Source organism: Rousettus aegyptiacus, unplaced genomic scaffold (genome assembly GCF_014176215.1).
Source record: "Rousettus aegyptiacus isolate mRouAeg1 unplaced genomic scaffold, mRouAeg1.p scaffold_m13_p_2, whole genome shotgun sequence".
Lineage (NCBI taxonomy): Eukaryota > Metazoa > Chordata > Mammalia > Chiroptera > Pteropodidae > Rousettus > Rousettus aegyptiacus.
In genome coordinates this window covers 55,389,456-55,414,489 of record NW_023416295.1, presented here as the reverse complement: position 1 = coordinate 55,414,489, position 25,034 = coordinate 55,389,456, and the positions used below count along the sequence as shown (strand labels likewise).

The following is a 25,034-nucleotide window of genomic DNA, read 5'->3' as shown; positions in this document are numbered from 1 at the left end:
AGAACTCATGATCAAGAATTGTGTAGCTAGTAACCATGCAGTTACATAGACTGAAACCAGTTGAAGACAATGATAGATAAATCAGTTCACAGTAGTATCCAAAATTATAAAATACTTAAGAGTAACTGCATGAGAAATGTTGATATATAAACACATATGACTTATTAGAATAATACTAAAAACATTTGTGAATAAAATCCATAGTTTCTGAATGGAAAGACCCAGTATTGTTAAGCCGATGTCAAGCTTCCCAAAGATTACTTTAATTCTAGTAAGAATACCAGTGACCTTTTAAGTTTTTGATAATTTGACAGTAAAGTTTGTCTGCAGTAAAAATAATAAGTAACATTTATTAAATGTTTGTAACAAGTCACACTGGGGGGAAATATTTGTATATAAGGGCAGTATCCAAAAAATGCATGATATCTAAAGAATTCTTTAAAAAATAATGAATTGGACAAAAGAGCGAGAAAACTCACTGAAGACAAATGACACATAAATATGTAAAGAAATTTAACCTCTTATTAAGTAGTCAAAAAAAAAGTTAAAATTATAAGTTGAAAATTTCTTTCCAAATTAAAAAAAAATGGTTTGGGAAAATAAACCACTAGTGGGAAAGTAAAATAATAACAACATTTTTTGAAGCCATCTTTTAATTTTATCTTTCAATTTTAAATGCATATAACTCTGTAAACCAACATGTTCTCTTTTGGTTGTCTTCTAAGGTTTTATTATGGAGAATAAAATTCTATAAGTACCAACTTAGAGAAATATTTACAACCTTCTGTTATGTATAAAAAAATTAAACTGTATAACAATATGAAAAGTTCCTACTATCTTATCTTCCTTCCCTTTTTCAAAGATATTTCTCTATCTCACATATTATGTTAATAGTGTCACCTCTAAGGTGCAAGGTAGGGGAATTATATACTTTATGTAAATCCTGAATTACTTTCAGTTTTTGCACTAAACAGCTGTTAACATATCTAACATTGTGTTGCCTCAAAGTAACAATGGCTTAAATGAGATAGAAATTTATGTCTCTTAAAATTCAAGGCCAGTATGAAACTTTGAAGTCACCATAAACCTAGAATCCTTTTATCTTTTGCTTTACTTTCCTTATATTGGCTTCTATCCTTTAGATCTTCCCCACGATTTCAGGATGATTGCTAGAACTGTAGCTGTTCCATTTGAGTTCCAGGCAGTTTTATAACAGGAAAAATAGCAGGGCAAAGGGGGATATCTCCCAGCTAAATCAGTTTCCTTTCAGGATTTTTTTCATAGTTCCAACCCGGCACTTCTGGTTTTATGTCACTGGCAGAACTTAGTCAAGTGAACACACTTTGCTTTGAGATAGGCTATATAGTATAATCTACCTGGGAGCATAGCTGCCTTTAATAAAATCAGGGTTATATGACAAAAGAAGAAAGGGAAGATGTATATTTGGTAGGCAGCTAGTAGACTTTGCCATAGAATTTTTTTTCAAGAAGCTGAATTACAGTTTCCATCACATACATGCACGCACGCACACATGCACGCTCGCTCTTTATTTTATACCCCTGTTTCTTACATTTTAAATTTTAAAATTACATTTTAAAATTGGATTCCCTGTAAGATTTTTAGAAAGAATTTATGTTGTTCAGGGTCACTTAATCATAGGTGTGGCTTTATGACTATCCAGGATGTATCATGAAAAAGTAATGATTTCCCAAATTGCAATGAACATTGCTTTACACTCTTTGAAGACTGATGAAAACTGTGTTTAAGTCACAGTTTCATTGCTTTTTGGCTATACGGTTATATGTGTCCCTGTCATTCTTTGCGCACACTCCTTTTTTGTATATGTCATATTGCATTATAATTTGAGATTTATAGGCAAGTAAAGCCCAAATATGAGCTCCTTCAAGAACAAGAACTGTTGCTCAGAGTACTTAATAGTGATTGTTGAATGTATAAAATGATGAAAATTCTACTGTTGAGGACATGCATAGAATATAGTGGAGTGTTATAAGCTATTCCAAAAAGAGTTGGAAAAGTTTATAGACGTATTGCTGGAATTAACATGTGATTGCCCCAAAGAAATAATGCCTAATATTTTCATATGCAAAATGTAGTTTAATTACTTCACTGGGATGTTTTAAGGAATCAGTAAATTAATATTTATAAAGCATGTGTATGTTAATGTATAATTCCTGGTGGTTGTAGGAAAGCCAGTTTTATTGTTCTCTGTACTCAAACCTCTTACACTTTCTCAGATAGTTTTTTAACTGTTTTATGTTTGTTAATTTTGCTTTCCCAAGTGTGTTTTAGAAAAGCCATTTCTTTAAACTTATTATTCTCAACCCTCAAACCCATAATGTAATTTTCAGTTGTCAGTACATTGAGTTGGTATAAAAATCCAGAAAGAAATAAAATACATTATCTTGAAATCCACTAGGAATTCTGCAGAATATTTAATGGTGAAAAATACCATATATATGATGTGCTTTAAATGGGAGTGTGACATGTTATAGAGTGAACAAACTTAACATGTCATAGTGAAAAAAGAAGCCCAAGGAATAGTTAGAGAAATATGAAGGTGAATAAGAGATGTCATGTCAGAAAAGCAGAGGTTAAAGAAAGGATTAGAAGAGAAAACAGGTATTGGATTAGCTCTAAGGTGTTCAGAAAGTTCAAGAAGGCTGAGTCCATTGGCACTCACCTGGCAGAGATCCTTAAGAGACTATTAATGAAGTGCCAAGGATATAATCCATGTTTGTTAAAGGGTAAATGTATGGTAGAATCTGAGATACAGGTTTTCCATGTATAGAAATGTTACTATTACCAGAAATAAAGAGAATGATATTAATGGGTTTAGTAAAAACCTTTTCGAGATTGGGGTACATCTGAGGGGATTATGATAACATAACAGACCAAATTTCAGGAATTTCTTAGAACTGTGCAGACCGTGCATGATGGGATAGCCATCTGGGGGTCTTTGTTGATAAACTGTTAAAAACGTTTCTAGTGTGAATAGCCACAAACATTTTCAGTGCTTTTTTGTTGGTTGAGTAAACCGAAGAGCACGAATGCAAAAGCAAAATTTGATGCCAAATCACAGAAGTTGCCATAAACACAGAAGTTCCCCTAGTGAGGACACTGCCTGTGCCTGAATTTCATTTGTTTCTGCTGCTACCATTTCTTAATTTTCTCTGGTGACTAGCCAGATTAGAACTATGAATGAAGACAAACTGGTTTTACCCAGATGGTAAATGAGATATAGGTAACTTAGGTAGATGGAGAAAATATTTAGGGTTTTGATGTGGTGATTTCGTCTGATCTGGTCTGAGAATGTAAGAGATGTGCTTACTCTTTTGTCATGGGGGTTTGCAACCTTAGTATATGCCTAAATCTACAGCTGCTCCTCATTTTCCAGATGGCATCTATGGCTGGGAGTACTTTTTGCCATCTGCACTTCTCAAAGAGTTTGTGAACTCTCTTTTTTAATTATTGGAAGTGGAAAAACTAATTGGTAAAGTGGTTAAATGATGTAAAAGATTTTAAAAATTGAGTTAGAGCTTCTTACATTCTGTTTAACCTTTCCAATGAGGTCAGTGCTTTAAATGCTTTTTGATTTTCATCTTTGCATGTCTGCCCTCTTGATATTTGCAATACTCCAAAATACTCCATGTTGACTGTTTTGTACATGGATTGGTATTTTGAGCCAAATTCCAAAACTCTTACCTCCTTCCAATACAGTAAAGTACTGTTGTCAGCATGTGCTTAGAACAGCTAATCCTGAATGGATATAGATTACAAATTTATGTGAATTGTTCCATTCATCTAATATGTTTTCAAGTCAGTTGGTAAGGTATAGTATCATAATTTGTAAAAGTAATTTAGAAAGACAAACTTTTTATGTGTTGCAGTGTATCCATATGTGTAAAACATTGAGCTATAGTGAGAGAAGCAATTTCCCAGTTAAGAAATACTTGTTTAACTAGCCGAGAATAATAGAGTGACATCTGACTCTGAAAATGAACATATTCTCTGTCTAGGGAATTCTGGATTTGAAGTATTATTAACCTTATTTTTCTTTCTTTGAGTTTTATGAGTCATAAATGTATTTCCTAATGATGTGTAAATATGTATACTCTAATAATCACTATATACAGTACTTATTCACTGTCGTTTCTCTTTAGGCAGGTTCTACTGGAGAAATTCTCTAGGTAGTTTTGTCCATTTATAAAATTAGACACTTGCCATCTTTGCTCATTTTCAAGTTCTCTGTTTACAAAACTATTAAGAAGGTGTGAAATGCAGCCAAACTTCCCAGTTTATGGGAAATGTCTGATGATTGCATTTCTTACATGTTCATTGTTCACACATGAAGAAATTTGGCAGCTGCAAGATTATTAAGTTTAGAGTATCCAAGTCAAACCCTCACTGGGATTTTGGTTTCCTGCTTTCTGCCACCACCATTTCATCCCCTTTTGTAACCATATTTGCAGTGCCATGGTGTTATTTCATAAGGTTGGCGATCCTTAAATTTCCTGTTTTCCTTTATATCAGATGCTATGAATAAATCGTAGACCGGGAGTTCACCTGACTTAGAGTCCTAATTTCAAGAATTAACATAGCCACACTGTTAAGAAAGAGGTTCCTTAAACTTAGACCTCTCAATAAAGAGGTTTAGTAGTGGCACTGTTATTAGGAGAGGAGAGCAGAGGTGGCAGCTGATCTAAATAAATGCTGTAATTATTTCCGAATTACTTCAGAATTACTCTACTAGATAATTATTTCAGAATCACTCTACTAGAAAATTTATCACACACATAAGAGTTTATAGCAAACTGGAAGTAGCTGGAAGTAGTATTTTGTTGATTAATTTTTATTTGATTTGGCTTTTAATTGATGTTGAAAACTTCAAATTTAATCTTTATTCATGATTACTAAATATCACTCGTGGAGAAGTGAGTTTTTTCCTGAATACAATGAGAAGTTGGGGAAGAACCCTAGTGAAAGTAGAAAAAGGATAAGATGATAGACTAGAACTGGTTAATAGCATGGTGTCAATAGCAGCTACCTCAGGTACTTCTATTTTCCAGTTTAGCCATCCTTCAATCCAGGAATGTCCAAATGGTTAGCTGGTGGTCCAGTTTGATATTTTCAGTGCCTTTTACATATTTCTTAAAGTATTTTTAAAATGATGGTGGTAATAGTATTCATTACCCTGAAGGATATTCTGAAGATTAGCAGAATTGCTTTTTCGTTCCATAATTACTTGAATAAAAGGTTCAGTGGAGGAAAATTATCATCACTGTTATCTTTGGTGATTATTTTGCAGTGGAAAAAGTAAATTTAGAATTTGAAACTCTGTTCTTTGTGTTTCATTCACAGGCTGTAGAAGAAGAAGATAAGATGACACCTGAACAGCTGGCAATAAAGAATGTTGGCAAGCAGGTGAGGTGTACTGTTGTAATAGGTTGGTTATGCAGTCGCATAATTACATGCCCTTGTATAGTTAAAATTATTTTAAGGCCTGTATGATTTTCCCCCCCTGTCCATTCACTCTACAGTTTTCTTCTGTCATGTAAATGTAATGCTAATTTTAAAGGTCACTGAATTATTTGATGTCACATTCTCTCTGCCATCTATAAAGAAGTGAATCACAGATACACCTGTGAGATACTATCTTTAGTGAAAATTACTTACTAGAAATAAATTAGGAAACTTGCATCCTGAGTTAATTTTTCAAGTATTACTTGAAATAATATTACCAATGAAGATAATAGGATGGTAGATTTATTTCACATGTAACAGTTTTTAAATGATATATGTAGGTAATATTCTTAGAAAAGCTTAGAGTCCTATTGGATTATACTGAGTTAAGAGAAAGGGTTTTAAGTATTTGCTCTTTCACTTTTCCAAGATGAAATATATATTTTAGTTTCTATTTTCTTAGGGTTGAGGGGAACACACCAACCAATTAAAAGAATCTACAGATTAATTAGGCTGTTTTTTAAAGAATGTTGATTACATTTTTTTCATTTCATGGAACATGGTTATCATATTGCTGATGTTGGCAGAATCTTGATATTTCAGATGCAAGACACTAAGCTGTCTTTGCTTTCAGCCATCCTACCATATGCTCTGATCCCATCACATCTCACAAGCTATGTAGGTTTGGGCCAGGACCATTCTTGGATGGGAAATCTCTAAGAATCACCCAGCTGCCACAAGAAGTAATATAGATAACCGAGGGAAGTGTGTTACCAATTCACTACAAAACCAGTTACTCCAATAGAGCAGTAGGGGCAAAGGTCTGACTTAAAAATATCACAATGGGTGAAATGAAATCTCACTACATTCTGAATATTATAATTTAAAAACAACAAGAACCCTCCAAACCAAAATGAAATATAGTTCATCTTATTTTCTCATCCTATGTGATATAGTCACCCCTGTTGTTTTTTCCTACTGCTTATTTTCATCTAATATATGATATTATATTACCAACTTGGAGGCTTGAACCTTATAAAATTCAGTAAATATTTTTTAAATAAATGACTCCGAAGTTGTAGTTTCTTGACGTAGGTTTTATATGACAATTAACAGTAAAGTGACTGAGTTAAAGTGAAAAATATATAATTGGCAAAGTTTAATAATCGTCAGAATCATTTTTAAAATATAATACTTCACTGGTTTAGCCTACTGCATGGCAAAAGCAAAACTGTCTGTAATGGAATTAGACCAATAATCGTTTTCTCCTGCCAGTCTTTCTCAGTTTCGTTCACCTAAAACACCCTAAGTCTTATTTTTGAAATAAAGAAAATTTAATATTGTGGTCTGGTTACTTGAAATTATTTGTAGCATGTTGTATCTCTGGGTTGTTTAAGAAGAAATCAAGTGTATTGAAATTATACTTTAGAAGAGAACAGCCAAGAAATAATTCCAATGATGAACATTTGTTTAAAGTTAGGAGTGTTGGGTATTTTAGCAATACTTATAAGGAAATAATGCTTTAATTGCAAGATTTTTTTTATTGCGTAGTATATAGTCTTTATTTCAGAGCTTTCATATTTAGCTGAAATATTTCATTCAGCTCAACATTAAAGATACATATAAATTAAGCATTTTATTTTAACTTTATTACAATGCAATTTTAAGCCTATTTTTAACTCAGACATTTCAAATATAGATTTGATCAGGTATAAGTTAAAGGATTGTACTTATACACTTCAATGATACATTTTTTCAAAATAGCTGCACGAAAGATTTATTCTTAACATTTTAGAATTGATCCAAATTGTATTTAAAATTTTAAACTACTAACAGTGACTTTTGATCCAAGAATATTTCCTGAATCATTTAAAGCTCTATTCCTGAAATATTAAAATTATACAGGAATTAAATTAAAATTGTACAGGAAACGATGAGAATTCATGTTGATTTCATCTTACCTATTGGTATGTCTGTTTTGAGTAAAGAACTCCCTCACATATTCAGTATATGTGAATGGCAGAAAATATACACACATACTCAGGCTTATAGATGCATGTAAATGCTTATACTTTTTAATCAATGATGCAGGCCGTATAGAATTTCTTGTTACTATTTATAACAATTTATAATTTCTGGTACAGAGTCATAGCATTGATTGTGTAAATCAGTCTTTCGTTGTGTAATCTATTTTATCAGTAAATTAACAGATTTAGAAATTCTAAAAAAATATAACCATATATTAGAAAAGTTACATTGTAAAATATAAATCGAGGTTTGGCTTTCTTGACTAATTTCATCAGCTACTGAAAAAAATCTAAGTAATATGTTTACCAGTAATATGGTTCTTATTCTTTTTCTTTTCTCTTAGGACCCCAAACGTCATTTGGAGGAACATGTGGATGTACTTATGACTTCAAATATTGTCCAGTGTTTAGCAGCTATGTTGGATACTGTTGTATTTAAATAAAGCAATGCAAAAAGATATTACTGATACTTTCAGTGTATATTCCTCTATTGTTCCTAATGCTCAAAATCAAGGGACCTCTGAAGGTGTATTTGGTTAAATGTAAGACATCTGGTATCATTCGCAGCACTGTAACACCTTCAGTCGCAGTTGTGCAATTACTTCTGTTTCTTTAGTCAGGGTCTTTGCAGATTCCAAAGTTGTATAAGAATACATCAAAGTGGACAAATTTTGTTAAGATCCCATTTAATATTTGAAGAAATCAGCCACACAAATATATTTTGATTGTTGCTTACAAAATAAAATACATTTACAATCTATGTCTCCTGAGGTCTTTTTGGCATTGGGTGGAATTGACAGAAAAACATTCGACAGTGCTGTAGAAATCTCACACAACGATATGTTTCCCTTTTGCATTTTAAGATTTTATAACATAAAACATCAGTGTAATAACACAACTTCACAAATGTAAAATAATTGCCATTAATGAGTGGCTACCTCATTACTAACCCAGAAAAAAATGTTGACATATTAAAAGCATTTGCCACAAGTTTATATTGTATATGCAATATGTTAACACACATTCAGGATTTCAGAAGAGTGTGTTTAAGAAGAAGGGGGCAATGCTAATTTAGATTTTATCATTTTTTAAAAGAGTATATTCCACCAATAGTGTTGAGATTGTCTGGGAGTTGCCTGCTGAAAATTCCACTAGACTTTCAGCTAAGACAGCCATAGAAGGTACTTAATATCTTCAAAGCAAAATGAGAAAGTAGCCATAATGTGAGTTTAGCATAATGAGTACATAAGCAGTAATTTTGTTGTTTTATCTTTTCCCAAATTAACTTAGAACTAGCAGTTTTCTGAAAAGGACAAAAATTTGACTAATGGCAGTTTTCATAGATGACCTCTTCCTGCAACCTGCTTCTAACCCGATATACATAAGTTTAGGCCCCATTAATACTCACACCATACTAGGTACACCAAGGAGTATGGCAAAACATGGAGACAAAGATTTTAATTCTTATCTGTACCCTTTGTGAAAATGTGGCAAGAATATTTCTAAGGCTTCATTCATTAAAGGAGGCTTTTACTTGGGGACTTAGAATTTAGACTGAACCTGTACTGGAGGTGGTGTGATGATGTGGTAGACCAAATTCCTGCCTCTTTAAAACAATTCTAGGCTGCTATTGGTTACCTAATGAGAAGTTACCAGAAACTAAAGGTTTGGGAAATAGCTTAAATTTCCCCTATGTTTCACAGTCTTTTTGGTGGAATGGAGATAGTCTAAGCATTTCTTGCTTTTTCTGTGTTTTCTTCTTTTAAATATAGTGATAATATGTAGGATATGTAATATGTATTAATTGTTGAGTTTACAACTAATTTACAATTAAAATATAAGCGGAAGTTAGAAGTTTTCCTATTGCTTAATTTGAACTTGTGTGTGGGCTTTTTTTTTTTTGACACATATATTTCTCTTTACATAAATGAAGTTCTATGACTTAGTTCACATTCTTGTTCATTAGAGCTAGTCAAGGTTTTTTTGTACAGTATGCCCTCAGAAGGCCTCAATAATCCTAGGGCAGTTGCTCAACATTCCATTTGAAAACACTTTTTTTTTTTTTTTTTTTTCACTTTAGTCCCCTGAAAATATCTCCTGAGTGAGTTCGGTGACTGAGAAGGCTTACACAATTTCTACCTTTTGCTCTTCTTATTTGATCACCTCATCTTGTACTTACAGCCACACATACCACTTTCTCCCACTTGGTTCATATTGGAGATATTCCCAGTTTCACAACCAGATGAAAATCCCTCTTAGAAGAAACCTACATTTTCTTTGTAGATTTGGAGTTGATAAAAATTAGGATGCCCTAAGAAGAGGCTTAACAAACACATTTGTCTCAGAATGTACTGCTATTTTAGCAGCAGCCTGTTGGCCCAGGCCCAGTTAGGCATTGAAATGACATATTTAATCACAAATTCAATAAGCCACTTAAGGTGTGTGGGGGTTTATGTTAGCATCCTGACCCATCTATGCAACATTAAAGCAGCACTAGAGCTAAAATGCTTGCTTGCCTGTAGCACAGGGATATCCTTGCTTTCCTTTTAGACTAGGATGGGGGCATTGAAAGCTCCAGCCTCAGTGTTCTGTGTGATCTGGATCAGGAGCACCTGGGTCTTCTGGGAGCTCATTATATACACAGAATCCAGGCCCCACTCCAGACCTGAATTAGAATCAATAATCCTGACATGGTTCATATGCATTTTAAAGCTTGAGAAACCCTGCTCTACAGTAGTATAGCTCAAGAGTAGGTGTACTGGTCCTGAGGAAGGTCTTAGCTCCCAAGCAAATATAATAAGTTCAAGGTATAGCCTATATGTGAGGAATTATTGAATTTAGTAGTGATAAAGTGAGTATATATCTCCTAATCTAATTCCTTAAGAACTCTTGAGGGAGGAGACCTCTATCCCTTTCCTATATTTTAATATTTCATTTTAGCATCATTCATTTTTTAAAAAGCCAGGGTGCTAGGAATGACAAAGCCTCGAAAAGCCTGGGTGGAGTCTCACATTTTTGCCACTTGTTTTGAAAACAAGAATGGCCAAAATACAGCAAAAGCTTCTCATAAAAAATGGTAGTGGAAGGTAAATGGAATAAAAATCGTGTCACATAGTGTCATAGCTGCTGTCCCCTCCCCCGCACCCCGACGCCTTAGCAAAGACTCTGCTTGTTTATGAACCTTCCAGGCCAGGACCTGAGATTCGCTTCCGAAAGGAAAAATGGACCTGGCTGTATTTTTCTCCCAGAACACTGTCTCGGCTTGAGTCTGGGACATCTGGTCATCAACCTGTCCAGCCCAGGGCCGCCAGTGCCGGGTCTTGCTCGCGGCGCTCTGCTGGAGGCCACAGCTGGTGTCCTTTGCAGCCAAGGCGCCCAGCCCGCCTGGGGCGCAGTCTGAACTCAGCGTTGACCGCTGGGCCCATCGAAGCCCCTCTAAAAATGCGCCCTCCCAGGCGTAGGTCAAGTCTAGTTAACCCCTCTCTGCCCATGCCCAGAACCCACTCAATGTCCCAATCGCTGCTCTCCCTCAGGGAGCTGCTGGGCCCGGGAAGAGCAGACACGCTCTCTCGAAGGCACAGGCCTCACCGGCGGAAGTGCCGGGTCGGGCCTCTGGCAAAGGAAGAGGATGTGTCCCTGGGGTCTGCGCCGGACGAGACTCGCCCGCGGTCCCTCACTCTCCCGGGCGCTGGCTCCCTCTCGGGTTCGCCAGGGTGCTGGGGCGCCTACTCCTGGGCCTCTCGGGAACCTCAGAATGAGCCAGAGCCGGGCGGCTGGTCTGAGTCGGAGCGCCGGGCTCGGGGAGGCGGGAGGGTGGCCTCGCCTGCTATCAGCCCCAGCAGTGCGGGGCGCGGAGCCTCCCGCCTGTCAGCAAGCTTGCGGGGCCGAGCAAGCTCCGGCGCGCCGCGCCGCCTTCCTGCCGCGCGGCTCCGCGTCGGGGGAAGGCAGCAGGACTGCAGGTCGGCGGGTGCCACGCCACGCGAAGACGCCTTGGGCGCATAAGCCTCTGCTGCTCTTGGCCCTTTCGTCCTGGCTCTCCTCTGTAGAGCCAGGTGTAGGGAGATTTCTTCCTACACCTGGGGTCGCTTTGGGCCTCGGGCTCTTTATTTGTGCCAACATCCTTTGATATTGCTTCTTTTCTCTATCCTTCCTTTTTACTGGCATGGATTATTTTTCTCTTCTCCATATTATATAAACATTTTACACACACGCGCGCGCGCGCGCACACGAGAGAGAGTCTTCAGTAACGGTCACTGCGTTGATACCACTTCCACTCTGTCTCCCCGGATCAGTGCCTCCAGCGAACCCATTTACAGGAGGACTCGGTCCTCCCTTTTCCTGGTGAGGCTTTTGAACCTGTCACCAAGCCAGTACCTCAGAGAGAAGGAAGTGCAGTGGGACGCAAGGGATGCAGGGCGCCTGCACCCCAGTTAGATGCTCTTCAGATAACATGCAACCAAGCTTGCTGATAAAATATTTAGTTAAGACCTCGTAAACATCACTGCAAATACATTAAGGCACTTCAGTCCGACAGCTTATGATTATTTCAAAACTTAAAAAGATCATAGATTGTCACTGTTTCTGTGCTCACACAAGAAACCGAACCTTCCCAAGGTGGGTGGATGGGTGGGTGAGTTGCTGCTTTTCGCCCCCACTTCTCCCTTCTCCCGCCCACTTTCATCACTGTGGCTCTCAGCAGCAGTGATTTATTTATTTATGTATTAAAAATGTGTGTTGGTGGTGGTGGTGGGGGAGTGTTCGCAGAGGACACGCAGGACCTGCTCACAAAGGACTGGCTCAGGTGTTGTGTGCTTCTGTATTAACTGGAAAAGACAGACTCTGGAACTTTTACAGGGCGAGAAGAGGCCACCGGCTCGCGCTTTGTATACTTTGCACTTGGAATCGTTACATTCAACTGAATATTTGGCTCATTCAGATCCGAAAAGTCTCCTAGCATCTTCGAATTCCCTCCTCCGCCCCTCAGCTCAGAAGGAGGGAGGTGGGGGGAAGGTAACAAAATGTTTAGTAAATTGCACATCTTTGAATCTTCCTAAAGCAGTGGTCACAAAGCTTAAAGGTGACACAACAGTGCTCACGTAAAACCAACACATATTCCCCACCCCACCCCCCAAGCCAACAATAAAATCATCCCCTTCAATTTGCCATGATCGTCGCGACCAGAAGCCAGGTGATTATCCTAATTAATGTCTATCTAATTAAATTACTGTCAGCAGTTAACCAATGGCAGGAGCCGTTTCATCGGCTGCACAAGCAGCAAGATCAAAAGTGAGCCTTTTCTGATTGCTGCATAGTGTCAATTGGCCAATCTCTTCTCCCAGGGAAAAAAAAAAAAAGTAAATCAAACCTTTGAGAAGCATTTGCTGGTTGAAGTGCTTTCTGTCTAGTGAGGGGGTCTGTGGATTTCTAGTTTATGATAAATAGGACTTTTAAAACCAGGGACAGGAGGGCGAGTATTCAGGTTCTAGAGCTATGCAGCTGGAGCACTGCCTTTCTCCTTCTATCATGCTCTCCAAGAAATTTCTCAATGTGAGCAGCAGTTACCCACATTCAGGCGGATCTGAGCTTGTCTTGCACGATCATCCCATTATCTCGACCACTGACAACCTGGAGAGAAGTTCACCTTTGAAAAAAATTACCAGGGGGATGACGAATCAGTCAGATACAGACAATTTTCCTGACTCCAAGGACTCACCAGGGGACGTCCAGAGAAGTAAACTCTCTCCTGTCTTGGACGGGGTCTCTGAGCTTCGTCACAGTTTCGATGGCTCTGCTGCAGATCGCTACCTCCTCTCTCAGTCTAGCCAGCCACAGTCTGCGGCCACTGCTCCCAGTGCCATGTTCCCGTATCCCGGCCAGCACGGACCCGCGCACCCCGCCTTCTCCATCGGCAGCCCCAGCCGCTACATGGCCCACCACCCAGTCATCACCAACGGAGCCTACAACAGCCTCCTGTCCAACTCCTCACCGCAGGGCTACCCCGCGGCCGGCTACCCCTACCCACAGCAGTACGGCCACTCCTACCAAGGAGCTCCGTTCTACCAGTTCTCCTCCACACAGCCCGGGCTCGTGCCCGGCAAAGCGCAGGTATACCTGTGCAACAGGCCCCTTTGGCTGAAATTTCATCGACACCAAACGGAAATGATCATCACCAAACAGGGAAGGTAATGCTACATTCTCGGCTGCCTCTGCTCCAGGCGCGGCCCGGGAGCAAGTGCACCCGGATTGTGACCGCCGGTTGTGACCGCCGCGGCCGCGAAAATTTGGGGTCGGGAGCCGAGTGGAAGGCGCTCTAGAGTTAGCTGGTTTTGGAAAAGGGGGAAGTGGAAGGTAGAACCACAGCGGTGATGTTGGGTGGGGGGTGATCCCTCTTTAGAAAGATGGTCAGAGAGCCAAGCCAGTCAGTGGCCAGAGGAGAGGGAGAGAGAGAGGGAGAGGGAGAGCTCCGGCCAGCGGCAGAGAGAGAGATGGGAGGGACGCATCCACGCCTGGATGCACGACAGGTGGAAATGCGGGTCGCCAACCTTGCTCTCCACCTGGGCAGTGATACCTGTCGACTCCCCAGTCCAGCTCACGAGCCGATCTCCCCGATTTCGGCCCCATTTCTTTTCCTCCCCCACCACCCCTTTTCTAACCCAGCAAACATTAGCTACCAATGCTGCGAGAACAAGTTTTGCTTTGCTATCTGGCGCCGCGCTTCTTGCATTTAATCTTTAACATTTATTTTTTTTCCCCTTGTTTTCTCCCCCCCCTTAATTTAAATAGGCGCATGTTTCCTTTTTTAAGTTTTAACATTTCTGGTCTCGATCCCACGGCTCATTACAATATTTTTGTGGATGTGATTTTGGCGGATCCCAATCACTGGAGGTTTCAAGGAGGCAAATGGGTTCCTTGCGGCAAAGCGGACACCAATGTGCAAGGCAAGTCCTTCCAATTAACACGTTTTCTTGACACTTATTTAGGTGAGAATGATTAATTAAAGCCTTTTGTGGACTGGCTCGAGCGACTTTTAAAACGATCGGCCAATGACTTCTAAAAGGAAACAAGGGGATAGGGGGACAGACTGAGCGGCTAGAAGGGGGAGGATTATGCAAAAGCTATTTTAATCATCCTCAGTTAATAAGAAGAAAGCGCGGCCTAAAAAAGCCCCAGCTAATGGGCTTCACAGTAGAATAAGGTGTGTGTGTGTGTGTGTGTGTGTGTGTGTGTGTCCTACGTGGCGAGAAGTTGGGACTGGGTAGTGCCCCGGGCATATGTAAACAACGTATTTCTTTCTCTAGGAAATCGGGTCTATATGCATCCGGATTCCCCCAACACGGGGGCTCACTGGATGCGCCAGGAAATCTCTTTTGGAAAATTAAAACTTACTAACAACAAAGGAGCTTCAAACAACAATGGGCAGGTCAGTGGCTCAAATGCTCATCTCTCTCTCTCTCTCTCTCTCTCTCTCTCTCTCTCTCTCTCTCTCTCTCTCTCTCTCTGTCTCGCACACACACACACTCGTCCCTCTCTAATATTCAGTCCATTAGTTTAAATCAGCATGAGAAACTGGATACATGTTTCTTTGCTTCATTAAAAAGACTTCTTAAAATTCTATTTTCATTCTTCAAAATTATATTAATCTATAAAGTTGTCCTCCTCGCCCGCTGCCCAATTCCTAAGTTTCCGACCTTTCCAAGCGCAAATGTTTGATTTCGAGAAAGAACCCGATAGGATCTGCTGGTCGCGAAAATCTTTGTTCCTCGCTAAAGGAGGACGGAGGACTAGGAGAAGGGCCCTGAGGATCGGGCCGTTGGGTTTGGTTCTCCTCCGGTGCTCGGGAGATTCTTGCTCCCAGAGGTGATCGGACTGGTCTGCCTTAGCTACCCAGTCATCAGCAAGGCGAGTCCCACGGTCAGTTAGCCGGGGGCGGGCTCCTGCTGGTCTCCGCGCGGCCCGTGGCGCGCAGCCCCGCGCACACCCACCGCGCTAACCCACCGCCCGACGATCCCCTTTCTCTCCGTGGGACAGATGGTGGTTTTACAGTCCTTGCACAAGTACCAGCCCCGCCTGCATGTGGTTGAAGTGAACGAGGATGGCACGGAGGACACCAGCCAGCCCGGCCGCGTGCAGACATTCACTTTCCCCGAGACTCAGTTCATCGCAGTCACCGCCTACCAGAACACCGATGTAAGGGGGCCTGGGGCTGGGCGCGCGGCGGGCGGCACCCGCTTCTCCCGGCACTCGCCGGTACACCCCCGGGCCATCCGGCTCGGACACTAACATCAGGAACAGCTGGCTCTGGTTTGCCTTTTAGGCGTAGCGGTAGGGGCCTGCTGCGTTCCTTCCCCAAATACCTAGCCCGTAGAAAAACGCTTCCTGTTGGTCTGCGTCGCGGGTCATACCGGCCAGCATTTCCAGGGCTTTTTCTCTTTGGAATTTTTCATTTAGTTCTCAAACTAGAACAGATTTAAATCTCTCTCTTTTTCTTTTTTAAAGCCCTCTTTCCTTGAGAAAACAAGCAGATTTCCCCCTGCATTTTATTCTTGGCAAACTGTGGCATTATCTAAAATTAAAAAAAAAAATTGTTTAAAGTCTCAGAATTGATGACTGAAATAAACAAACATTACTTTTTGAATGATCAAAAGAACACTCATTCATATATGTAAAAACTACAATAAATCAAATTACTGTGGATTATGGAATGTTTTCCAGCTCATGAACCTCTTCAGCATTTGCAAATTTGCAACAACCAAAACTGATTTTAAGATGCAGCTTGTAGGTTCTTCAGGTTGTGACTCAGAAGCGACCAACTTTTAAATATAATGAAACATTTAAGATAGACAATTTTGTTGATTAATTCAAATGACACTTAAAGACTTTTGTCTGAATAGTGCATTATGTGTAACAGCATTTTATTTGTTTTCTATTTTAATATAACAGTATTTTTTAAATGTGCATTTGGAGCAATTTAGAACACATAGGAGAGCCAGTTAAAAGCACTGATTTAGTTTTAGGCATAATTAATTTAAACATGTTCCTCATAACTTTCATGACACTTTTTTTTAGTTCCCCTTTCTATCTATTCCCTCAAATTTTTCTGTTAGGGAAACTTTGCTATTTGATGAAATTGGAGGCCTTAAAGCCTTGTAAGCGGTGGCAGATGATATATCCTCAATATCCAATCCTCCTGTAAGGCAGCTGAGGTCATAATTTTTTTTTCTCTTTTCCAGATCACGCAACTGAAAATAGATCACAACCCCTTTGCAAAAGGATTTCGAGATAATTATGACACGTAAGTAATTTCGTACTATCCTTCTCAAATAGTTGTGGAATTGGGCTTTAGGTCAAAGGTGGATTGTTATGTACAAGGCTTTTGGAAGCTAGAAACGTGTGAAGACAGGATTGTTTTCCAGGTTTCCCCTTTCCCTTTCCCCGCTCCCCTTCTCTCTGGCGACTTTCTGGCTAAGTACTTCAGTGGTTTTGGTCAAAGGTTTCCTTCACCTATTTTTAGCTCTCTTATGAATTACAAAATTGTTGGCGGGCCTCTAGGGCTGGCTGGCTGGCTGGGGAAGCTGCCCTGGTTCCCGGGTGAGGGAGTTTATGTGGCACTGCAGATGCTCAGCTCAGATTGTCTGTTTCTGAAACTGCCGGATTCTGCCTGAAAGTGCATGTGGCTCTGGCAGTTGTTACAGTTTCCTTGGCATATGTGACTTTTATTTACCCATTTCCAAGTTTTGTGTAATAGCTTTTCCTGTGCGAGTTTACTACGGACTGAATAAAAAAGTGCACTCACCACAGGCAAGTTCATAAGCAGAGCCTCTACTACAGTCGTTTCAGGCTTTGGGGAAGGAACCAGGTGCTGTTGCTCTGTATTATTTATAAACTTTAAGAGAAAAATATTTACTCTTAGATGTGTTTTAATTAAATGTGTTGGTTCCCTTTTCTCCAACCCTCCCTTACCTATCTCTATTTCTTTTCTATCAAAATGCCGTCCTCTGGGGGCAACAGTAGGTGTACACTGAGTGCTTTGTGGGTTTGTTCTAGCATTCTTGCTCAGAGTCCAGGTATGGTACCTAAAAGTTCAGATAGTGTTATATAGCAAAATCTAAATCTGGACTGTGGGATTCCCACACTTTTTTCTAACCATAAAAGGGAAGGGCACATACATTTTAATTTCACAGCTTGCATTAAGTGCCTGGAATAGATCTACAAAGTTGGAGATGTCTTCGACTAAAAACCCATTAAATTTATGGAGAAAGAGACAAGTGGCTGTCTCTTCCATCTCCAGGTAAATAGCAACCTTCCTTCCTGATATTTTTATAACAAGTAGAAAAGAGAGATATTGATATTATTGCCTATAACCATCATGTGCATCCCTCAAAAGTAGTTCAAAGGAAGCGAGCATCACCAATGATTCCCCAGAATAAAAACTTGGCTAACTCCAGTTCTCACAATCTAAAAAGGTGGAACCAGCACAATAAAAAGTGTGTGGCCCAGGAGACCAGAGATATTGGTCTCTGTACTAGGGGGTCTGGTAGATTTTGAGCTTTTAATTCTGTTGTGAACATCTGTTCTAAAGCATTTTATTTTGCACAAATCAATTCAGTAATCCCAAGTGGATTGGGACCTAGATGGGCATCTAGACTGTATCTTTTGCAGACTGCTTTTTTTTTTCTTTTAAAACACTGTAGTGGTAAACAGTGAAATATTTGCATCTTGCTGGTTATGTTCCCTCCCTGCCTCCCTCTACGTCTCTTATTTGATACTGGACTTAAATTTCAGGAGGGAAATTTTGTGCAGTAAGCAGAATGGACTGAATAGCCGCAGCGTAACCCTCACCTGCCCCTCCTCTAGCTGACTTCTGTTAGAAAAACTACTTTCCTTTGATTCTTACGTCACTATATATTTTTCATGAAAAGCTTCTTTACCTATATGAAAGGATGCTTTAGATTTTTAGGGGTTAGGAAAGAGTAAAATGCTTTATGACACTTTCCTTTCTTCCACTGGTATGCAGTTTGTTTGGGCATGGCTCACTTCTGGGGAAAAAAAGGAGAGCAGCAAGAGTTCAGGGGGACAAGAGGGCTGCTTGGCCACTCACCAGGGAATCTCCTTCCCAAAGGATTAAGGTCTGACAAGACTGAGGCTCTCTTTCAAAACAGTCTGTTGATTAAAGATTAAAACATTTATGTGTGAGCTAAATAAAAAAAAAAGAGGCATGTGTGTATGTGTATGAGAAAATACTTCTACCAATCTTGATCCAGTCTCTGGTTCCCTCCCTCTCAATTCTAATGGGATTTTCTAGGCCCAGGGCCTAGAATTAATCTTTCATTATTTTATCTAAGGTAATTCCCAGTAACACAATTGCTGTCTGGGCAATTACTGATTGGGTAAATTATTTACCTTCCCTTTGCCTCAGTTTCTTCATCTGAAAAGTGGGGGCGATGATACTACCTAACTCCAAGGATTGTCGTGGTGGTTAAATAAATCACTATCTGTACAGTCCTAGACAACAGTGCCTGGCACATAGTCAAGTCGTATAAAGGTTAGCTATTATTAGTGGGAAAGTGCTTGGAGGAGATTGATAACTACACTGTATGAGTTTGCCCCAAAGTTGTTTGTTTGTTTTTTACCAGCAAGAGATCAAAAGCTGGGGAGAGAAGGTCTGAGTAAAATAATTCTATTGATTGTTGACTTTGTTTCCAGGTAGTAATTGCTTGAGGTGGGGGTTAAAGGATCACACAGGGGAAACAAGTCAGTACTGTGGAGGCTTCCAGCAGCAATCCTTGGGTCTCGGAAGACTGGTGAAGGCCAGTCTGATGATCACTACCTGTACTGCCTGCATATATGTCAAATGGAAGAAAGCTGTCTTAAAAGGGTGGAGGAATGGGTGCCTTGTTCAGGAATTTTGCTCAGAAACTCTCACTGCAGAGGAAAGGCCCACTGTGCAAATAACGCCTTAGCCCTTGGGTTAACCCGCCTAAATGTGACCATGTACTGGAGATGTACAATGGGAATCCGCTGCTGGCCTCCTCTCTCGGTCCCCGGTACACTTGGCGAGTGGGAACATGGGACGAGGGAAGACTTCGTATATGTATCATTTTTAGGTCCCTGAGTAGGCAGTTTGGTCCCTTTATAATTTCACAATTTACTTTGGGGAAGACGCGTGCCTGTGACCTTTTGTCTGTCTCTACCCTGGATGGCAAGTTCCGATGGAGAGTGCGGGCGGTGGGTGAAAGTGGTGGTCTTTCCTTCTGTCCCCCGGAGGGACCTCTGCGCCACCCCTCCGTTCTCTCTCCTTCCCTCGCAGGATCTACACTGGCTGCGACATGGACCGCCTGACCCCCTCGCCCAACGACTCCCCGCGCTCGCAGATCGTGCCCGGGGCCCGCTACGCTATGGCTGGCTCTTTCCTGCAGGACCAGTTCGTAAGCAACTACGCCAAGGCCCGCTTCCACCCGGGAGCGGGCGCGGGCCCCGGGCCAGGCACGGACCGCAGCGTGCCGCACACCAACGGGCTCCTGTCGCCGCAGCAGGCCGAAGACCCGGGCGCGCCGTCGCCTCAGCGCTGGTTCGTGACGCCGGCCAACAACCGGCTGGACTTCGCCGCCTCGGCCTATGACACCGCCACGGACTTCGCGGGCAATGCGGCCACGCTGCTCTCGTACGCGGCGGCGGGGGTGAAGGCACTGCCGCTGCAGGCTGCCGGCTGCACGGGCCGCCCGCTCGGCTACTACGCCGACCCGTCGGGCTGGGGCGCGCGCAGCCCCCCGCAGTACTGCGGCGCCAAGTCGGGCTCCGTGCTGCCCTGCTGGCCCAACAGCGCCGCAGCCGCCGCGCGCATGGCCAGCGCCAACCCCTACCTGGGCGAGGAGGCCGAGGGCCTGGCCGCCGAGCGCTCGCCGCTGCCGCCTGGCGCCGCCGAGGACGCCAAGCCCAAGGACCTGTCCGACTCCAGCTGGATCGAGACGCCCTCGTCCATCAAGTCCATCGACTCGAGCGACTCGGGGATTTACGAGCAGGCCAAGCGGAGGCGGATCTCGCCCGCAGACACGCCCGTGTCCGAGAGCTCGTCGCCGCTAAAGAGCGAGGTGCTGGCCCAGCGGGACTGCGAGAAGAACTGCGCCAAGGACCTAGGCGGCTACTACGGTTTCTACTCGCACAGCTAGGCCGGCCCTGCCTGCCCGACCCCGCGCCCCGCCGCGGCCCGGACGCCCGCCAGCCCCTCACAACTCTCACCCAGACCCCACTTTGCACACCCCCGTCATTTCATTTGACCCTCGATTACCGTCTGCAGCGAATAAGGACAGGTCTCCGAGTGTGATTTTAACTTTTTTTTGTTTTGTTTTTTTTTGCACAGCAGTTTCTGCAGTTAGCGCACGGACCTTCAACTTTACTGTAAACCGTTTGGTTTTCCTACTTACTCTCCTTCTGTGACGTTAAACAACTAACAGCCCTCCTACCCCTCGTCTTTTCCTCGCCCCCTCATTCTATTTCTCGTAATGAAACTCTTCACCTTCAGGAGACCTGGGCAGTCCTTGTCAGGCAGCAGCGATTCCGACCCGCCAAGTCTCGGCCTCCCCGTTACCCGTAGGATGTTGACTCTAGAACCTGGACCCACCCAGCGCGTCCTTTCTTATCCACGAGTGGATGGATGGATGGATGGTAGGGATGTTAATAATTTTAGTGGAACAAAGCCTGTGAAAACGATTGTATATAGTGTTAATTTACTGTAACGAATGGCTAGTTTTTATTCTCATCGTCAAGGCACAAAACCAGTTTATGCTTAACCTTTTCATTCTTTTTCTTTCTTTGCCTTTTTCTTCATCTCCCTCCCCTTTTCAAATTTTTCTTGTGAGATAATGAACAATATTCTAAGGGGCTCTGGAAACCTGAAATACTTGATAGATAATGGTAGGTTTCTCACTTCTCAATCCGTTGCATGAAATAATTACTCTGTGCCCTAATACACACAAATAGCTAAGGAGAATGGGAACAGACACCTACAAAGGATAGGTGTCTGTTCACAGGCAAGTCGATTAAGTGGCATGATGCCTGCAAAGCAAAGTTAACTGGAGTTGTATGTTTTCCCCCTCATTCCTTCTAAATAGAATAGCTCAACATAGCAATATTATTTTGCCTTATTTGTTTTTCCCCAAAGTGCCAAATTCATTACTGGTCTGTGCAGGTGCCAAATATGCTGACAAACTGTTTCTGAATATCTTTTCAGTCCCCCCTCCACCTTTATATGCTGTAAATCTTTGTAATGAATATTCCACTAATGATATAGCTGACTGAATTGTTGGTAACTATAGTGTAGTCTAGTGAAGATGACTTGTGTGAGTTGTATATTTTACTGCATTTTAGTTTTGAAAATGATTTCCCCACCACCTAGAAACAGCTGAAATTTGACTTCTTTGGGAAAACACTAGCATTAATGCAAGTAAGACTGATTTTCCCCCCTTCTAAGTCTTGTTATATTTGATAAGAAGCATTAATCCCCCTGGAAATAGATTAGTAAGATTTCTAATGTGTAGCAAACCTATACTTTTTTTTTGTATTTTAAAATTAATGTGAAATATGCATCATACACAATATTCAATCTAGATTCCAGTCCATGGGGGGATTTTTCCTAATAGGAATTCAGGGTCTAAACGTGTGTATATTTTGGCTCTTCTGTAAATCTAATGTTGTGATTTTTATATTTGTTTCGTTTTGTCTGTGAACTGAATAATTTATACAAGTACACACTCCATTGAGAAACGTTTTGTTTTTTGCTCGTTTGTATCGTCTGTGTATAACAAGTAAAATAAATCTGGTAAAACACTATGGTGTTTGAACGCAGTTTACAGTTTGAAAATAATTTAATTATTATAGGCGATTACTTTTAAGGGTTCAGGAAGAATAGCCTGTCCCCATTCCAAAATAGGGCGGTCTGTTTAATGGGAACCACCTCCCGTTTCCCCTTAAATTTGTTTTATAGCAATACTAGCAATTCCCTTTTTCCTTCTTATTTCCAGCTACTTGCTTCCCTATGGGTCCTTTCACTTTGTCGCATTCATTTTTTTTTCCAGGAAAATATATGCACTTCCTCATCATATATGTCTTGAGATCTCTGAAGTTGGAAATAAGCAAGCAGGAAAAAAGAGGATCTTTATAAAAGAATTAAGAATTTCTTTAAATTTCACAGAGTAAGGCATGAGGTTTTGGGCAAGAGTAGGATGTAGTTTAAATGCGTGTCAAAAAAATTAAAGCTGACCTCAGCTTTAGCTAAAAGTCGAGAATTACAATCTTTAAATACCAGGCCTTGAAGGCCAGTGGCAAATCTGTAAATGCAAACACAGAGTGACCTACATTTCTCGAGTGGCTGGTTTGGGGGACTAGGGAGTTGGACAAGGTTGAAGTGGGGGAAGGACCAACTCATGAAAGGTCAGTTTTTAACCACTGAACTTAAAATTTGCTTTGGGATGTATCTCCATCCTTGGGAGGCACGACTCCATCCTTTCTACAGAGGAATCCCTATGCCAGTCCTGCCCAAGCCAGATCCCCAGCCGTGGAGGATTTGGGTATTCCAGTTAGGGAGTCTTACTCAAAGAGTCTTACTCAAAGAATCTGCAGAGCTTCGCTTTTACCTCGCGGAGGAGCGATTTTGTACTTTGTCTCCAAAGAAAGGAGATCCAGAAAAGAGGTGGAATATAGTTGTTCAACATTCTTGCTTAGTCTGGGCCAGTCTCAGGTCACGGGACTAAATTTACCATCACCTAGAGATTGTCCTGTGTCACCTTTGCAATTTGACAGATGCTATGAGGCTTCAAAGTTCCAATTAAAACGAACATTAGAGAGGGGAACAAAACCTATTTGCCGTCCCTGGACAGTTTCGCCACTAGACGGCGTTCCGCGGAGTTTTGTCTGCCACCTAGAAAAGCGATGACTGATTTTCCTTTGTGTTTTTCTCCCTTCCCACACCTAAGAACTAAACAAGAGGACGAAAAGTACAAAACACGGTTCCTGGGTAGCGAGTGAAGCTGAGCACTGTAGTTTTGGGATTCCACCCCCTCCCCACCCCCCACCCCGCCCCAGTGGGCCTGTGCTTCTGCGACCTCGCCGCCCAGTGCTGCCAAGCAGGAGGCGCACGTGCCCTGGGGAGGGCGCCGGGGGCCGAGGCCAGAGGGCGCGGGGCGCGGGGGATGGGGGAGCGCGGCGCCCGGCCAGGCCCGCCGCCCTGGGGCCAGAGTCACCGCGAGCAACAGAGTCAGTGTCATGTGCGAAAGCAAAGCTCTTAGAAGCCGAGGATAGATTTCACAGGAACGCAGTGCCTTGTACTGAAAGACGCATTTTAGCTGCTATTAGGAAGTACTTAAAAAATTAGGGAGGTCGTTTCCCTTGCAGCTCTGCCACCATCTGCTGTGTGGACTGAGTCAGCGTGAGGTAGATTTGCAGCTTCGCGCTCCTCTCGGCGGCAGTGTGCTTTCCTGTCCCTTTCAAGCATGATCATTTCTCCTCGCTTCCAAGAAAGTCTTTGGGTGTCTAGTCAATCGATAACGTCTATGTGTCTCAGAGTCCGCTGCTGTGCCAAGGAAATCAGAGTTGGGACTGGGGAGGGCTGGTGGGAACCAAAGTTCGCGTCCCTGGTTACATTTCGAGCTGCCTTTTAAGGTCCGTGTGGGCGGGGGTCAGGGTAAGGGCGGAGAGGGACGACGAATCCTCCCCGTCCACTGCAGATTTCTGCAGTTTTCAAAAGTGTCTTTTCAAAAGGAGGAGGAAAAAAGAAGGCCGAGCGTGCAGCTAGCACTTTATGCTGGTTCATGCCTCCCCGCTCCTCGCAGCCCGCGCCATCTTAACTCGCTTTCAACCACCCGCTCGGGGCTCAGCGCTGTAGCTGGCAGGAGCTGCTGGAGCCGAGGCGTGCTGCCCCTCATTCTTAACCTTCGAGGCGGACGCCGCCGGTCAGTGCAGACAAGGGGCGGGAACCGAGCGCGCCGCGGTGGAGGGCTGTGGCCGCGGGCCGCAGGTGCGCCCAGCTCCGGCAGGCAAGGCCGCAGCGCGGCCGGGCCTGCAGCCGCGCGGGCGCCCCCGGCTCCGGGCCCGCGGGGATGCGCGTCGGCAGGAGCTCAGCCGGGGCCAGGCCCTTCCGGAAGCCTGGCCCCCGCCGCTGAGCCCGGACCGAGCCTCTCTAGCTTCGCTGTTGGGCGTGCGGGCGGCTGCAGCGTGGCTGTCCCGGCCGCCTGGGTCTAGGCCAGGAGTGTAGGTTAGGGGTCCAGGCCGCGGGTCTAGACTGGGAGACCAGGCCCGGAGTCCGGGCGGCCCTGGCTCCCTCGGAGTCCGGTTGAGCCGGGACCCGCGGCCTCGGCTCGGCTTCCTGCAGGTAGCTCCCCGAGAGCCACGCTGGACAACCGACTAGGATTTACGACGTGCCGTGGAAGCCTTTTTAGGCCTAGCAAAAACTTAGTGAAGTTACTTTCAAAAATCAGGTTGTTTCTGTCTTCAGCACTGACTTTACCACCCGAGCTCTTGAAATGTAGTAATTTA

General features: G+C 42.7%; 2 protein-coding genes across 3 annotated transcripts in view; both read left to right on the top strand.

The window, feature by feature from the left end:
* Positions 1–8,268, top strand: part of PSMD14 (proteasome 26S subunit, non-ATPase 14) — an 84,380-nt gene extending 76,112 nt beyond the window's left edge. For both annotated transcript variants that reach the window (XM_036236334.1, XM_036236335.1), the window contains exons 11-12: positions 5,380–5,442; positions 7,853–8,268. In XM_036236334.1, the coding sequence (XP_036092227.1) occupies positions 5,380–5,442; positions 7,853–7,951 (162 nt within the window). In that variant the 3' untranslated portion in view covers positions 7,952–8,268. The remainder of the gene's footprint in view (positions 1–5,379; positions 5,443–7,852) is intronic.
* Positions 8,269–12,750: 4,482 nt separating this feature from the next.
* TBR1 (T-box brain transcription factor 1) lies at positions 12,751–23,556 on the top strand. The gene is made up of 6 exons (XM_016140425.2): positions 12,751–13,690; positions 14,292–14,446; positions 14,807–14,928; positions 15,537–15,695; positions 16,739–16,800; positions 19,816–23,556. The coding sequence occupies exons 1-6, from the start codon at positions 12,999–13,001 to the stop codon at positions 20,672–20,674; spliced, it is 2,049 nt and encodes a 682-aa protein (XP_015995911.1). The 5' UTR covers positions 12,751–12,998; the 3' UTR covers positions 20,675–23,556.
* The last annotated feature ends 1,478 nt before the right edge of the window (positions 23,557–25,034 follow it).

What these genes read in the sequence shown, in the direction of transcription:
- TBR1 (XM_016140425.2), top strand. Translation starts at nt 12,999, where the DNA reads ATGCAGCTGGAGCACTGCCTTTCTCCTTCTATCATGCTCTCCAAGAAA. An exon ending in AGCGGACACCAATGTGCAAG is followed by an intron (nt 14,447 to 14,806) that starts GCAAGTCCTTCC and finishes TTCTTTCTCTAG; the next exon opens with GAAATCGGGTCTATATGCAT. An exon ending in CCGCCTACCAGAACACCGAT is followed by an intron (nt 15,696 to 16,738) that starts GTAAGGGGGCCT and finishes TCTCTTTTCCAG; the next exon opens with ATCACGCAACTGAAAATAGA.